The sequence below is a fragment of the Solea senegalensis genome, linkage group LG9, assembly GCF_019176455.1.
Source record: "Solea senegalensis isolate Sse05_10M linkage group LG9, IFAPA_SoseM_1, whole genome shotgun sequence".
NCBI lineage: Eukaryota > Metazoa > Chordata > Actinopteri > Pleuronectiformes > Soleidae > Solea > Solea senegalensis.
In genome coordinates, this window is record NC_058029.1 from 17,113,687 (window position 1) to 17,131,484 (window position 17,798).

At 39.4% G+C, this 17,798-nt stretch overlaps 2 protein-coding genes across 5 annotated transcripts in view; one reads left to right on the forward strand and one right to left on the reverse strand.

Annotated features, from left to right (window-relative positions):
* Positions 1-44: 44 nt before the first annotated feature.
* On the reverse strand, positions 45-15,078 carry tax1bp1b (Tax1 (human T-cell leukemia virus type I) binding protein 1b). Of its 4 annotated transcripts, none has more exons than XM_044033712.1 (18): positions 14,967-15,078; positions 13,678-13,871; positions 10,353-10,455; positions 10,004-10,194; positions 9,759-9,917; positions 8,764-8,912; positions 8,493-8,583; positions 6,755-6,940; positions 6,326-6,577; positions 5,652-5,822; positions 5,416-5,488; positions 5,048-5,166; positions 4,812-4,937; positions 3,223-3,309; positions 2,419-2,620; positions 1,513-1,670; positions 1,336-1,421; positions 45-1,062 (listed from the first exon to the last, which is right to left on the reverse strand). In XM_044033712.1, the coding sequence occupies exons 2-18, from the start codon at positions 13,852-13,854 to the stop codon at positions 864-866; spliced, it is 2,529 nt and encodes an 842-aa protein (XP_043889647.1). In that variant the 5' UTR covers positions 13,855-13,871; positions 14,967-15,078; the 3' UTR covers positions 45-863. The 4 variants fall into 4 exon arrangements, with proteins under 4 accessions (XP_043889647.1, XP_043889646.1, XP_043889649.1 ...); XM_044033711.1 differs by having other exon boundaries at positions 1,513-1,691; XM_044033714.1 differs by lacking the exon at positions 3,223-3,309.
* A 1,342-nt stretch (positions 15,079-16,420) lies between these two features.
* hibadhb (3-hydroxyisobutyrate dehydrogenase b) overlaps positions 16,421-17,798 on the forward strand; it is a 7,947-nt gene continuing 6,569 nt past the window's right edge. Inside the window, exon 1 of the mRNA XM_044035144.1 lies at positions 16,421-16,517. Within this exon, the coding sequence (XP_043891079.1) occupies positions 16,448-16,517 (70 nt within the window). The 5' untranslated portion in view covers positions 16,421-16,447. The remainder of the gene's footprint in view (positions 16,518-17,798) is intronic.

Consider the following 17,798-nt stretch of genomic DNA (forward strand, 5'->3'; position numbering starts at 1 on the left):
TGTTTTTACTGTGTCATGACACCACACATTGTTGACGGACTATGTGGTTTCAAACAGACTTTATTAGTACATATTAGATACATGAAAGTCACTGAACAAATGAAAGGGTTTTCTCTATGAATGAAATAACTTAATATGCTGGTAAAAGTGAAGAACAAAAGCTCGGCATGCACAGATCAGCTGATGATAATGAGGATTCAGACAAAATAAACCAATTAAATGAATTTGAAACAAAATCAAACATAAAGGAAACCTAACCAAACAAATCAGAGTACACAGAGTATCAAGGCTTCACAATATCATTGGCTTTAATTATTCTAAAATAGATGATCTGACCATATACTGTATAATCATGTGTGGATGAGAATAATCACTGAAGGTTTCTCCCTGACTGCATATAGTGCACCAAGGCTGCTTTACAGAGATGTTTGTGGAGGGGATCATTTGGTTTGATGTTTTTAAATGTAAAGTTTGGTAAACACTTATCTCTTTCCCTGATTCGTTGCGCCCTATAGTCTAACAGATCTGTGAGAGCCAAGTGAGTTTAAAGTCATTGTGTGTACGTACAGAACAGTCTTAACCCCCTAACTTACTCTCCAAAACCCAAGTGAAGGGAAATCCTGCACCTAAAAAAAAAGGTCTGATTTGCAAACAGATTGAATACCCCTGCAATATACATTGAAATAAAATGTTATTTTTAAAATGTCACATCACTTCAAAGTATTTCTAAGTTGAAGTAACAAAGTCAATATAATCCTAAAGACTGGATCTTCACACTGTTACATGCAGAAAAGAGTGCAGAGTGATTTATTTCAGTGGTTGACAGGAAGTAGGCAGAGCTGATGTGCTGATTTTCTTGTCTACTAATCAAAGTTGAGCGTGTGGCCGTCGAAGTGAGTGAGCACGTGATTCTCAAACACCTTCTGGTCGCAGTCCAGCGGGAACTGCTCGCTGCACATTGGGCAGATCTTCCAGTGGCTCTCCACGTGCTCCTCGAACTTGCTCTGGTCGTAGTTGGGCGGGAAGATGACCTCACACAGCGGACACCGTTTCATGTCCATGCTGCGTGCGTGGGGAGAGAAAGGCAGGGAGAGAAAGCTCGCGTAAATAAGCAGCGGAGTGACGATGTGGGCAAAGCAGGAGCGCAGGCTAATAAATGGCATGTGTCTGATGCGTGGTGGGTGGCCTGCTTCTCCACGAACACCAACAGAAAGGGGGTTGTGCAGCGAAACAAACACTTGACACATGTTACAATGCACAGGTATAGAAACAATAGGGCGCAGCAAACTTGGACAGCATTTTATGAGCGTTTAGGCGCGGGAGGGGGCGCGTTACCTGGGATCAAAGCAGAAGGTTGTTTGTCCATCATTCACAAATGGGCTGTGAGCTTCAGTTGCTGCGGTCTGTTCATTGGTATTACCCTGAAAAAAAGACAGACAAAAAAATTAGTTTACAAAAAACAAATTGCAAGAAGGTAGCCACCTCAATGCTGCACATGGGAAAGAGGCTTACATTGTTGTTGTTTGGCTTTTCCTCAGACTCCTCATGGCCCTCTGGGCGACTGTGGTTGCGGGTGGGTTGGATACACACTACATTGCTGTCCCAAGAGGGTGGGCCTACAGGGGGCAGCCTGAGCAGCTGGTCATCTGAAAACTCCTCATCTGCCTCATCTGCAGGGAGACAATTCAGGCCTTAAAGACAAGGAAACAAAAGGTTCCCTATATAATTTTGCATAATAGTTGCATACTGGTTGTATACACGAGGGTGGCATTTTGAGATTTTTTTCCACTTTCCATTTTCTAAAAACAGCATTTTAGGTTCACTGTGGATTAAAAGCCAAAATGATAGATCGACTTTAACTGATTCTCCTAAACGTGTTCTCATGTGTACTGGCCTTACAGAGTGGTTGTAGCGATTGTAAAGACAGTTACTGGTGTAGAACTGAATATAGTATAACCTCTAAAGTGTTTCCACCGAGTGGAACAGTTCAGTACAGTACGGTGCGTATTGTTTCCATTAGGAATAGTAACAAAATAACCGTCACGGACCATTCCATTCCTTGGTACTCTTCCCTTGAGGTACCAGAGTAAAATGGTACAGTACGGTTAGACTGGCTCCACCCATGACAGTCAGCTGATTGGGTGACAGAAAAACCTCACTCCCGTGTAAATATCAAACAGGAAAAAAAGAACTGGTGGATGTCCTCCATTGTTGTCCCTTATGTTGTTGTCTGTTGTGTCGCATTCAATGTTGTTGCACCGGTGCAACATCACGCAAGGCGGCCATCGGGCACAGCCCACACCCCGCCTACCAAGTAAAGGTACTGTTCTCAGTAGAAACACAAGCCTGACCGAGGGCTTTTCTATTCCAAACTGAACAGTACCATGACGGAAACGCAGCATACATACAAAAACTAACCTTTTGAGTCTGACATGGAGTAAGGGTTTCCAAACTGCAGCTTGCTGGGGCTCTGAGAGACCAGGAGTGGTGTGGGAGCATCCTGAGCGTACGGGACGGCGTACTGCAGGAATAAAGGCACACTGAGCTGGTTGCTCTCTGAGCTGCTTTTCTCTCCAAACCCCGGATCTCCCTTCCTGCTGCAGCTGCCCTTCTGGAGCTCCTGTGGGAGGAAACAGCGGAATTCAAATCATTTTTCACTCAACAACAACAACCTCTAGTGCATATATATATATATATATATATATATACTTTATGTATGTGCAAGTATGTGCAACATAATGTCAGAGGGTTCTGTGCCTCCCAGTCAGTCACGCTGAACAACACATCATTGCTACAGTCACTCCACACAGATCTTGAGCTGTGAGCTGTTGCTTTTCCTCTCGCTCACACAAACAGTTTAATTAGTGCCTTCATTAAAAAAGAACCTCTTCTCGTTTTCAAAGGGGACTAGGACGCTGTGTTTTATTGATGTTAGCTGCAGACGCCAATTTAATTTACAGTCTAAACCTCAAATTGGGTCATTCTGCTCCTCTTAGCTGTAACGGCATTACCTCGAAGCAATATTTTAGGTCAGTGAGGACCTTGCTGTGGTGCAAAGTAATGAAATGGAAAATAAGAACCTATTTACTTTGCTTCTGCAATTAGAGGCATATTAAACACAGACCAGATTGAGAAGAGAAAATGGCAGGGGAATGGCACTTTTTAGGGAATTTTTAGTGTGGAATAAGGTCTATAAAAGAGAAAATGAAAGCTATCACTAACCCCTTCCAGTTTTTCCTTCTCCTTCAAAACAAGTGCTAGTGTGTCCTTCATTTCCTTCAGCTCCCGTCCCTTTTCAGCAACCTGACTCTGAATAAACAAAAGAAACAAAATGAGAGAAATGATAATCAGAGACTCTAGCTGAAAATCCTGTAAAACCTCTGCTAAGAAAACCCTTCTTTATGACACCTCAAACAAACTGGCATCATGTCCAGCCCTCTGTGATTTTCTTTAATAGCAAGCCAACTTTACGGAGTCAGAGGAATTACACGTAACAACAGTGTCAGCATCAGCGTCTTTCTCTGCCACATTTACCCTGTTGCTGTTTTCACATCCATCAGTCTGGCTCTGTGATTACCTCTGCTACAAACATAAAGGCACAACAACAACTTTCTATGTTTGTACCTTGGGTAACACTGTAAATATAGCACACTAAAACATGGTCACATGTGGTAACATTATGGTAGCAATTTGTGATAGAACGTCATATTATGGTAATACCATATTACCAATACAATTTCCAGCTTTGTAATGACAATGGTGATAGTGTGTAAATAAATGTCTGAGGTAATATCCAGGTAATAAATTGACAATGAGAATCACTGCAAGCTATCATCATTGCAACACCTTCACAGGAAAATGTTTAGCAATAAAAATTGATAATTACCCCTAGGGGTGGGCGATATTGGCATTGGCATTTTTTTTGTTTTTTTAAACAATATTTAGCCGATATAATCATCTGATTTTAATCTGAGTTATAACTCATTAATTATTGCTTACAGATTATATCAACAGACACAATATTAAAGAAAACATCTTTTATTCATTGTCTTTAAAGACAAAAAAAAACACTCTGTACTCTGCATAACCTTTCACACAGACTTAATCCAGGATTGTACAAATATCACACAAAAACAAAAGAGGAAAGTTTGCCCAGTGTGCTCCAGATTATCTTATATACTGTTAAAAATGTTTAGAAAAGTTTTTAAAAAATGTCAAAATCCCATCAAATAGAAAATAATAATATTACAATACTGTATAGACCTATTAGGGCCATTTGAACTAATTTATAATGACCCGTAATTCGTTCAACTAAAAGAGACCACAGTATTACCAAGTCTTTAACTTCTGACATAAGATACCGATTGAAAAAGACATCATTGAAATACAGTCAGGCTTCAGTGGATGGCATTAATTGATCACAGCCATAAAAGGCTTCCCTTTGCTGAGGACAGATTTATGTACAATACGACTCAAAGAAAAACAACCTGTTTGAATTCCTCCGAGACACTAAGCAAATATCTGCCTAACCTGAGCCAAGCGCAGCATTAGCCAGGCAACTGGAGAGGACTCCTCTAAGCCAAGCTTCGCTTGTCACCACAGCCTGACATAAACACCCGTAAAATGTTGTCTCACAGATCGGCCTACTCATAAACAACACTGACAGAGTGGCTGCGTTCAAGAGAAGAGATAGCATCAAAGGCTCAGTCTTTGAGCTAGACCAGCCATACACAGACGTAAAAACAGAGAAGAGTCCACAGTCGGACTTTACTTCAAAGGCAGTCGAGCAGATGAACTCCGGTTGTACTAACCTTGTAGCGATCTTCCTCTGCTGCCAGCTGCAGCTTCAGGTTTTCGTTGATCTTAAACTGCTCCTTAAATTTCACCTCAATTTTGGCCAGCTCATCAGCTAACATGCCGCTACGCTCCTTCTCCTCCTAAAAAGCAGACGCAACCATATCATACGTTTGCTCTGCAGTCGTCTTTCACGACAGGGTTTCGACATTAAATTGTGGGATACATGACTAGTAACGGGGAGTTTTCTTACAACCAGCATCTGCTTGCATTTTCTGTACTTGTCATTTCTGTCAGACGCCTCTCTGCTGATGCCTTTGAGCTTCTCCTGGATGATGGCTTCCAGCATGGGATCAGCAGAGCCTGGACTCCCTGTGGAGACAAGTCAGACAGAGCTGATGCAAAGCAACTGTTCAGAACCACTCTGTTATCAGTTCGTTTGTAGACAAATACAATGAGAGGCTGATACCCTATTATACTGTATTACACATATATATGTTATTACACTATATACCAATTTATAATAAAATGACTGATTAACTGATTTCTAACATGAAATACAAAGCCTGGGCATTAGTTCTCTGATAACGGACGGCAGTTTGAAAGTTAAATAGAAGGTACCTGGCACTGATGTGTCTGGACTCCCAGATGCAGGGACAGTTGAGGCCTCTTGTGTTGAGCTCCTCTTCAGCTCCTGGAGACAGAAAAAAAGGAACACTTAAGGGAAAAAGAAAAAATTGAAAGCACAACAAAAACTAACAGAGGGATCAGATTATTTTATTAGTACAGAAATATGATGTGAGGTGTGTTCTTTCCACTTGTATACAGTTTGTCTGCTGGTATCTGGTGGGACCTACCCCTTGCTGCTCAGAGAGCTTAAGCACTTGTTTTTGCAGTCGCTGACATTCCTTGTATTTCTCCTTATAGTGTTCAGCAGCCATGTGCAGCCGCATTTTCAGGTCCTCCACCTCTCTCTGGAGCTCTGCAACAACAGCTGGGTCTGCAGCAGCTTCCTCCTCTGCTTTGGCCTTGTGAAGAAAAACATTGAAAGAGGAATGTTTTACAGAAAAGGGCTACAGGGGGGAAAGTAGATCGAGACACACTACATAATAATCATCTATGCTGTCAAACAGCCTTTTTATGATGAGTCAAATGATTTGAGAATGAAAGAAGCTGGGTCATGTACTGCAGAAAACTGTACTACTCAGGAAAGTTTGATTGTTGTTTTCGTTGCTTTTTCTGGTGAAGTCTGAAATATGGAGACTTCTTTTACCACGCATTTCCTTTTTCATTTAAATTTGTTGTGACTGTACAGCAGTTTGGTCGACTGAGGTTGTTTTTAAATGTGCTATATAAATAGACTTTACTTACTTAAATTATTTTGTTTGCATTAGCTGTTTCAAAATATAGCATACAGTCTTTAAAATGTAATAGTTCGGTGGGTAAATAATTTAACAGCTAAAAATATATTATTAAAATGTTGCTAGTCCAATTAGTGAAGCCTAGCATGTTGACTGATTTTTATCCTTACTGCTTCCTGCTTCGCCTCTGCCTTCATCTGCTCCACCAGGTGCTCTAGGTGGACGCACTGGGCTTCAACGTCAGCCTTGGCCTGCCGAAGTGCATCGGCCTCCAGTTTCATGTGGTAGAGTTCAGACATGGTTCGGTCACGAGCCCTAGAGGCATCCCGCAACTCAGCAGCTAACAGGGAGGACTGCTGCTGGTTCGCTTGGAGCTGTTCCTCCTTCTGCCGCAGCTGCTCCTTCAGGGCCTTCATATCCCCCTGCCAGACACAAACACATTTTAGACCATGTTTTTCATATACGTCGTTATCCTTATTATTCTTTACACTTATTGTTCTTGACACTTATTCTCGTACAATAATTAATCTTGTTAATGGCTGCTTTTGACAAATCTACGTCAGTGGTGAGTTTTCTAAGCTTTAAAAAATTATTTGTACCAAGGGAGAAACTTTTGCGAGGATCTCTCTGTACTGCTTCTCCTTCTCAGTGAGGCACGTCTGCAGGCGTCCCACCTCGTCTTTAAACTGGGCAATGGTGTTTTCCTTGTTTACATCCACTGACTTCAACATCTGCAGCTCTGCACTCAGCTTGGTGTTCTCCAGCTCCCGATTTTTCAGGTGAATCTGGTTCACACACAGATACAAACACATGCCCACACACAGATAAGGTTATAAAACAGGAGACGTTATAAAACATAAAGTTGTTGGCTCTTGCCTCATTTATAAAAAACAATCATGATCATGTACCAAAGAGCATATGATTGTTAAAATAAATGTTGCATGACCTCAATTACAAAACGGAGATTGAAATAGGCCTGTAAAGAATTCCTCATGCACCGACCCCAGTGTGATGGTGCAAGTTAAATTAGGAAAAGATTTTTGGCTCAACTTCCAGTGTGTGGCACTCCTAATTCCCGTGTAGTGCCCACCACAACAAAGACATACAAAGACCAAATGGACGAGAAAAGAAACAGAAAAAACATGCTGTGTAGACTAAATGTTTAGGTAGGAAAAGGCAAAGTAATCACAGTGGTAAAAAGTGGAAAACAGGAAATGTCTATAAACTGGTCTTGTAATTTTCAGGAATCTAATATGAAGAAATATTGGACACCAGAATGGCACTCAGTAGACTGAGCAAAAGAGTTGGTAACAGACTTCAGGTGGAGGGACAGGCCCCATCATATGATGTTCACTATCGATGGTGCTTTGTATACCACGTTCATGGTAGTGCATATTATACGCTATATTAGCATATAATATATTATATAGATATTATTATTATCACCAGACCTCAACTAACAACACCTCAGCCACAGTCACACAGGCTCAACAGTGACTCCATTCCCTCTAGAGGCCAAAAAGGGGAAGTCTATCCCAGCTAGTTCTTACCACCTTCTACATAGGCAGCACGGAAAGCATCATATGGACCTATGGTCTCATTTCCTTATTCGGTAACTGTGAAGCAACAGCAGCTGAGCAGGAGGGTAAAAGACATTGAACAGTGCCCTTGTCCCATTCCAGCTGGGAATTAAACATCAACCTCCATCATCGCTGAGGATTCCCACCACCCATCTCACAATCTGTTTTCCCTTCTGCTTTCAGGGATGAAGGGACAACCATTTCAGAAAGTTGAAAAGTTTTTACCCACATGACTGCATTTCAGTTGACTGTTACAGGTTTTTTTTTCTGATCTGGTTATTTTTGTGAGGCTTTGGTTTAGGAATTGGTTGTTTTTATTTGATGAAGCAAAAATCATAAATCACATAAAAAACACATAAATGGTAAAAAATATGTCTGATTTTCACATCAAGAACAATACAATAGCTTCTCAAACATTTACAAAATGTGTTCCAATGTTGAGGAACGTTTGTCCACCAGATTCATGGCCCATGCTTCAGCCCTACATTAAAACGGAATGTGTTCAGTAAATAAGCATTGCTGAGGTAATTATACAGATTATACAGCTGTCACTAACATAGTGTTTAACCAAACCACTGCTGAGCCACTGACATAATCATGTAACATGAACTAACTAACTTCCACTTAACGAAATCAAGACATCCCAATGATAGCATCCCTTGCTTGTAACATATATATGATGTGTTGTTTTTTTCCAAGGATCACAAATATGCAAGAATTTTGAAAAAATGAACACAAAGACATTTTACTGCATTACCTTGTAAAGTTCCTTCTCATCTTTCTCATTCTTGAGATGAGACTCGAGTGCCTCCTTCTCTGCTGTAAGTTTCTTCACTCTGTCTTTGAGACTAAGAAAGAGATTAAAATAAAAATAAAAATGTTTATCACAAATTATATCACGCATCACAGTGCACATGTTCATATCAGTTGGCTAATTAATTGGTGCAAATGAGGCTGGGAAAAAATATAACACAATTAAATATATTATAATCAAATCAGCAAATCTTCTTCATCTATCCTGAACTCACCTGTCCAGCTCAGTTTCCTTTTGTAAGCCCTTCTGAGTGACTCCAATCAGATCCTCCTCCAGCTGGATGACTCTGGCTGTGGCTTCCTCCAGTCTCCTCTTTACCTCCTCTTTCTCCTCCTGCAGGGCCTGGGAAGAATTCTGCACCTCCTGGGAGACAATAAAATATTATATTGGAAGCCCAAAAGGACTTAAAACCAAATAAAATACACAGGTTTAGTAATCTGCCTGAACTTATGAAACCTATAACCAGTCTCATTCATAAAATAAATCTACTACAATTTGTGCCAAGGCCGTCATAAATCAAGATGGGGTTTAGAAACTTAATATGACAAAATAATTCTGGCTTCCTAGTATATCACTCTCCATGTCTGTCTTTGACGCTAAGCTTGTGGAAAGTGTGTGCAAAACATAAAGTTTATTGTCTTTGAGATGCAAATCTAAATCAACATGAACATTATGAGTTTGCAATATTAAAACATTACATGCAAAAAGGAAATTATCTTTTAACAGTTTGTTTATAGGCAGAATTTTGGAATACTTATTTTCACACCACATAAAAAAAATCATATAAAAGCATAGTAATAAAATTAAGAGCCACAAATTCTGTAATCATGTTCTCATCTGAAAGGCGTTTTGAAACCAGATTTATGGCAGAGGACAGCAATATGAATTATTACTGACACTGCTTTTAAGACTTAATGTTATGCAATAAAAAGCTGACTTACAACTTTGATAATACAGACATTCATATCTGTCAAGAGTGTGAGTTATGCTTTTTAGTGGATCATAAGTTTGAACAGCTGTGCATGTTTGCAGTATTTCGCTAGGGGGTGCTAAGAGACTATTTGGCCAAATTTAAAACTTTGAATAAAAACAAGTAGAAGACATGCATCATAAAAATCATATAAATTAATCATTGTGCAAAAAGGAATGGGGCATTTTTTTCATGCAAAAAAATTGACTTTCACTTTCCCAGCTCTGTTACTTGCTTACTTGGTTCTCTCTTCTCAGCTGGCCACACGTCTCTTTCTCCTGCTCACACTCTTTCTGCAGACTCTCCTTTTCAGCTTCCAGCTGCTCCTTTTCCTGCTGCAGGAGAGCTATGTTTCTGACCAGCTCATCTTTCTCTCTCTGAGCTTCCTCCACCTTTTGCTGAACAGAAAAATAAATTGTTTAGGGTGTTTGGCCACTCACAAAATAAGTCACTTCATAATTCACTGTGTTGAGCAAGATACTACCTCAAGGAAGCCAGCCTTGGTGGTGACCACCAGAATATCAGAATTGCATTCATCCTCCACAGTCAGCAGCTCGTCCTCTGAAGGGCTGTTGGCCCGAAACTGGAAGGGTGTGCTTGCTCCACGAATCTCACCTTTGTGGGTTACATAACAGAACTGGTAGAACTCACCGTCATCGTTGGGAACGTAATACCCTGGGAAAGAATGACACCCATTAAAATCAGTGTAAAGTGGTACAGACAGGTTTTCTGATTGAGTATGTAAGTTTTAACTATTCTCTGAACAGCGGTTTGGTCAGATATGTGTTTATTAAAAGGTGTCAAAGTTATATAAAACTTCGGTATGATCTTACCCTGAAAGACCACAGTTCTGTTGACTGCTGTACCCTCCACATAGTTCTCAGGAAGTGGCGACCACAAGAATGTGTAATAGTCCCTCGCTGTGCTCCAACCAACCTGTGAGACATCGTGGGGAATTCATTCAACCATGCCTTCTAACCACATCAGTATAAGATAATGACAATGGAGGACTAACACAAAGGCTTCCTAGAATCGAGACTGCCACCTCCAAAATATCTAAAAAAACTGGATTATTACTGTAATTGTGGAGTTTTCAGTTCAAGTTGTAATGATAAAACAACACTACGTCACATGCAACTTTATGTCCAGGAAGGAAAATGATCACCGCGACTCCTGAAAACCATGTGCATGTCGTCCAGCCCTAGTCATGAATAAGCCTGACTGTGGAAATGTAGCTACAACTCACTTCTAACAGGAAGGGGAAAATAGGTGAAAATTTTATACATAGGCAACTTGAAAATGAAAACCAAAATGTAATTATATGTATTTTATGTGTTGTTAACTGATGGCTGATGAGGAGGGAGGCCAGAAAATACATCCATAACTCCAGCTCGGTGCCATAAAACTGTCAAAGAAAATCAGAGTCACATTGAGTGGGCTGGCATTTGGTGTGCACACACAGGCACACACATGCATCCACAACAAGCCCAGTCAAACAAGCCTATTACCACAGCCTCTGCCGCAACATAAATTTGTGTGATGTGACTTTCAAAGTTTTGGCCAAATCATATTATAAATATTCATTCTGACAGATCGTGTTTAAATATATACTGTTGCCACAGATGTTACTTTTGATGTTGGCAGGACGCCCCCCCTCAAAGAAAAGAAAAGAAAATCTGGGAAGTTTTCGCTCTCACCTGTGTACAAACAGCCTAAAGCTACAATACTGCAAGTGTTCATCAGAGCCAGAGATAGAAGGCTCTGGAGCTCCTAAACCCCCAATTGTTACCGGCACATTTCCAGCCTCTAGCAATAAAGAACAGGAAGCAATTAAAACATACACTGAGTGAGTAAGTGTCATTACTGAAGGCTAGTGTTCACCAGTCCACTCATTAGAGCTGCAGAGGTGGCAGTGGGTGAAAACTCTGAGAGAAACTCTTTCACTTACAACAGACCGGCCTGTAATGTGTATAAATAGGAAAAGAAGAGGAGGGGGTGGGGTAGAGCTACCAGTTAAAAAACTGGACTGGTGACTCAAACAACAACACTGGTAAAAAAGCAACAAAATGAGCATGAGGCCTACCAAAGCTACACACATTTTAATTTTAAATACATTTTTCCAGCCTTTCAGAAAAGTCAAACTTCAACAAGAAAACAAACAAGCGCTAGCGGCAGTGTTGCTACAAGATAATGGATTGTCAGTGCAAAGTCAGGAGGCAAGTTGCTCATGAATCACACAGAGGCTGTGCTCATAGACAGGTTAATTATAAAGCTGTTTTTGCTTTATCCTAGGCAACTCTAACAACCTTTTCCAACAACATTCCTCCTTGTAGCTGAGAACAGCTCACATCAGGCAGTATGGGAGCCAAAGACTGCTTTTGTCCATGAGCAAATAAAACCCTGTCTCCATTCTATCTATCACTGATAGCATTCACAGTTTTTGTTTGGTTTGCCAAGTAAAATAGTGTTATTTCAGCTTATGTAAATGTATTTTAGGCTGACATGTGGAACAATGAAAGAAAGTAAGAAAAAGTAAGAGATTTTCAATTGAGTCATAATCTTCTAATAAATGTAGAAATGCATATTTTTTTCTCAAAAAAAACCCCCCAAACAAACAGAAATTACAAACAGCTGTGCTAACAAGTCACATTACAAATGACTGAACCACAGTTAAAACGACTGTACATCACTTAAGCAGACATATTTGGAGTATGCACTACATTCTCATTAGAAGCACACCAAAGCCCTTGACTGAGTGTTAGCACTCGCAGCAGTAGCTGCTCTGCTTGATTGGGAACCACAAGCAACTAAATGTGTCTCAGGAGCAAGCACTTTATGTACAACACACCCAGGTATCTCCATGCATGCCAAGACAAGAACTTGGCACCAAATGTTTCATCTGTCAGCGCTGCCAGGAACATTTACACGATTTATGATCCTGCATTCAGGCTTTTCTAGCTTGGCTCTGTGTTTTTGAGGCTCATTTGTTGCCAACCTTGAAGCTAAACACAATGTGATGTGGCATCCATCCACAGCGGAGTGCTGAATCCAGGACTCAAACAGCCTCCACACATCAGCCTGACATTACTTCATTTTTCAGTAAGCATGACACAAAGCTATGCACACAAACACCTCTCAGATCTACAAAAGTGGAACATATTTCAGCTATGAGTCATTAACACTGATATTCGAAATGGAGATGTGTAAGGTTTTTCAAAGAAATTCACATTTTAAATATCTGATGGAAAGAAAAAGTAAAAATAATACCTTTTTGAATGACTTAACACTACTATAACCCCCAGATAAGAGCATGAGTACATTTCTGACTTTCATTCTCTAAGACAAGAAAAAAAAAGTCAATGCAATAATTTCAAAACAATCACTTTGTTGATCTTGGGTGATTTAATCCCAGTTTCTGTCAAATGTCTGGTTCTGCTGGTCTAGAAAAGTCTGCTCTAGACCAGCAGCATGCTCTTCCTTAATCCATGATTCACTGCAGATGAGGCTAAAATACATTACTGCCACTACTGTATCTTTGATTTAATGTGCTCCTATAACAAGATCCATGTGTGCCACTCTTCTGTGTGGTGAGGGTCAAAATGCTCTCTTAAGTCTCATTTTCAGGCTCATTTTCCAACAAAACATGACTAAGACTGGACATGACCACCAATATGGTTTGAAATTGATTCAGTTAAAAATATATAGAGAATTAAAGGCTTTTGTACAACTCTGTCATGATAGTTTTTGTTGCATTTTATTTCAGTTTTCACTGAGAGAAAACCATCAGCCAAGTAAAAAAAGGGTCCCAAGAAGATAAAAACATTTTAATTTAGTTGGGACATTACAGTCAAAGTTTTTCCATTTGTACCATCAAAATCATGTTGTCCTGTCTTAATAAGTTTTGAAACTGACATGAAACAAGACATCTGTTTCAAGGTCCCACCCTCTCACATGACTATATCTTAACCATTGCATAGCACACATTAAAAATCCACTTTGTTATTTTATAAAATCAAAGTTACATCATTTAAGTACAATCTTGGAAGTAAACTTTCTCTCTGAGGCATGTTCGGGTAGATGCCCTTGCCCAACAGCTCTAGTCAACAGAATACATACTGTAATACAACAATAGTTATTTTCTACAACAGGGATATTCACCTTGAATATGCCAACCCAGTCCTTTGGATTTGGGTTGATGAACTGTGTCAGAGTATAGTGACACTCCAGGGCAGCATGTGGCAGGTAACTCTTGCCCACATTTTGGAAGATGACGTGGGCAAAGTTTGATGTGTCCATGTTGTTGCTTGATAAGGTTCCGTCCAGGAACAGTGCCATAAATCACTCAGTAGTGGCTACACAGGAAGATACAAACAACAACATATATAATAATTAGAATCCACAGTAATCACAAGTTACTAAAATTACAAACACTCTTATCAATGACAGACAATCAATCACTGAATATTGAAAACTATGGCATATAGTCTATATTGTAAGTTGCCTGATTTACAGTAAAAGCAATTAGACATGTGTATATTATCATATTGTGTTGCTATGAATACCGACGGTATCACAACAGTGACATCATCAGTAATAGGGCTGCAGAATATTTACAAAGCAATTTCCAGGCTCCTTAGTAACACAGCCACTTCGCCATCAACATCTGGTGCTTCTTATTATTATTTTTATCATAATAAACATGTTCAAACTAAGTGAGAGCAGAAAGTGATTCCTGCCATTGGTCTTCAATCGCACTTGAAACTATTTAAATTGATTTTCTTCTTGTATTTTGTCCCTTTCCTTTCTCTTCCATTTCCCCAGTCCCACCACATTGATATAGTAAACATCTACTCGTGTTTACGGTGTATTTTCAATTAGGGCTTCAGACGATATAATTCACCGACCTAATTTGGGCAGTGACAACTAAAACACGTAATCTGATGACAGTCGGAAACGTCTTCCGCGATCGCCTCAGTTATAAATATATATATAATGATACTTTTTGTCGAAAGTCCATAGAAACGAAAGAACGAAATTACCAAAGTACAAACTGCGTGGTTAGGCCTAATGTGACAACTGATCATGACAGGCTACGTAAGCTATGCAGCTAACTGGCTAACGCTAGCCACATATTTTACACGTACGGGACAACAATGCGGATGAAGAGCGGATCGAATACATTAGTCCCTATAACATACACTACTGAGCAAAATATTCACCTCAACTGAAGCACACTATGCTAATTACAGAGCGTTAAGTTAGTGTCACAGTTACGCCCTTAACAAATAAAAGAGTACCATAGCACAGCTGTGAACTGGAGGACAAGGTTAGCTAATGTAATCAGTTAGCAACTTGTTAGCGACACAGCCTCTCGTCAGCAACTTTAAGAAAAACAACGTCAATCGATGTTTGCTATTCATGTTTGTAATAATAAACCTCAAACATACCGAGTTGCCATGCTGAACAGACGTTAAAATCCGAATGTATCAAGAAATCAATTTGTTGACGCAGTTTAGTGCTTTCCCCTGTACTCTTCCTGGAAAAACAACGTTACGTCATTTCCGGAAATATACCGACTCGGGAATCCCACCAGACTGACAAAAAACAAAACAAGACAGAAGACATATAAGTAGAAACATTATTATATGTATAAAACTAGCTAAATATATCTAGCAAAATAGATATGTATATTGAGCATATATGGAGTATGAATGAAGAATGAAGCTGTGCACATATATAGTTACTTAGGTAATTAAAAGTATGTATATTTACTTTTGAACTGAAACAGGACAAACTCAAAACGATAGAGCTTATGTGGGACAATTGTAAAGTCATAATTGTGCATTTGGTTAAATGAAGTAAAAAAATAAATTCTTGATAGCGTGGTATGTATGTTCCCTAGCAAATTAATATCTGCTTAAATAATATGAATTTAAATACCTGGACAATATCTTTGACAGACAGCTGACATAATGTCAAGGCAATGTGAGGCATTAGCCTCTAAGTAAGCTATGTTCCTTTGACCTTTGAAGTCAACAGACTGCACATGCAAAGATAAGAAAAGGAGAACTGTGATAAAGAATTTCGATCATTATTATTGTTATTATTATTATTGTTATTATTATCATTATTATTATTATAAGAAGAAGAAGTAGGAGGAGGTGTGTGTGTGTGTGTGTGTGTCTATTAACCCTTAGTGCTCACACAGCACAGACATGTGGCGCAGATGCACCCATGGTAAATTGCCAGGGGAAAAATACACAACTGCTTATCTGGCAACCCAGTTACATAGACAGGCTTTAAAAAAGGGTTGGTTTTTTTGTCTTCTTATGTGTTGTTGAGTCAAAGTTATGATTAATTTTATATCGCATTTTTAGTAGTGATATAAAGTTGCAATAATTGTTTTCCTTTTCTTTTTGTTGATAAAAATGAGCCAAGTGAATATTGAACTGTGACGTATTTCCAGATTTCACAATTCAATCTGATTTTAAACATTTTGAGTACCTTTTGCTCAGATGTGTTTATATTGTTTGGGAAAATAAAAAAAAATGTCATCAGATTTCCTAGGTTGTGCTGAAAAAAAGGATATAAGACACACTTTATTGCACATTCTTATACCCTCTGTATATACTGTACATTTTAACATAGTAATGTGGTTTGAGGTTTGACTTTGTGTTTGTCTCAACTGTTTTTTTCGTCAATGCTCAGTTAGCCCTTGAATTGCCCCCTGGAAACAAATAAAGTTTTTTGAATTGAATCGAATTGAAGAAGTCACAAGTGGAGAAGTGACGCCTCAGTCCCGCCCCTTCAGGTCATTGGCTGAAAATGAGAGCACGTGCTGCGCGGCTCTGTTAGGTAATTGGACGGATGAAGTGTCGTTTATAATGACGTACCGCAACGTCGCACATACGGGTCAGAGGGAAGAAGCATGGCCGCTGTGTTGAGAGGGTCTCGTTACCTTGTTGGAAGGTGCTACAGACATGTCGACTCTATGTTTGGTAAGCAGAGAAACTTCACGTCGGTATACGACATACACGTCGTCACGCTGTCTTTAGAAGCTCAGGCTGTTACCTGAAGGCGTTTTGTGACACAAAGGAGACGAGTTCTAATTAAAATGTTCATAGAGAAGTTTGGTTTCACGGTGTTTGCTGGGTTGACTGCTACTTGAGGAGATTTTCCAGTTGTCAGTTAAACATTGAAGAAGGTTTCCTTTTAAGATTTGCTTGACTGGTTGAGCTGTGTAAAACCTGCTAGTTCATCTTCACTAAAATTCTCTAACAGTACCTTACCCTGTCCCCCATTTTACGTTATGTAATGTCAGTTTTTTCCCTATACCTTTACAGAAAGATAGCAGTTGGAGGGAAAATGTAAACATTTGACTGTTTGACTGAAAACGCCGCTTATTTATCCTGTTGTAACTGCTCTTTGATATTTCGTAACATACAGAATGGTATATTGATTATGCAAAATGTGGGTGAACAAGCGTTGTTGCAATGCTGTTTTAGTACATACACATAATATTGTATTTTTGTTGTTAAATTAAAAAAATAGATTAAAATATATACTACAATGTACTCAAAGTACGATGTGTACAAAATTCAAAACACAAGCAGTGTTGTAATGAATTGTTTACTTAAATACAACATGCATCTATCTCTATCTACCCCCCTCTCTAATAAATAAAGTCAGAAGGAGAGTTGGTAATGGTCTGCATTTATATAGAGCTTTTCTCGCCTTGATGAGCTGCTTTAAGATTTAAGATCACTACAGTTTTGCCATTCACACTGGGGTTAAGTGTCTTGCTCAAGGACACATATAGACTGGCAGAGCCAGGAGTTTAACCCAAAACCTTCTAGTGGCAAGACAACTTGTAATTTTTTAAAAAGGTGTCTTCAACTTCTGCCAAAGTCATTTTCTGGTAAGATACTTGTACTTTAGTCAAGTATCACTTTAAGGTACTTTATACAAGATTGACTTTAAGTATTTCCTCTTCCTGTCTTACGTATAAACATTCACTCAAGTTATTTTTCTGAAAAAAATGACCTTACAGCTAACTTAAGTAAGTGTGATTGGGCGCGTAAGAGTCAGCACATTCCCTATTCTGGCCTCCCTCCACTGGCTGCCTGTGCATTTTAGAGTCCATTTTAAGATTATTTTATTTGTTTTTAAATCTTTAAATGATCTTGCCCCGCTTTACCTCTCTGAGCTTCTCCATCCCTACGCTCCTGCCCGGTGTCTCCGGTCAGCTGACCAGCTGCTCCTGGAGGTACCGAGGTCTA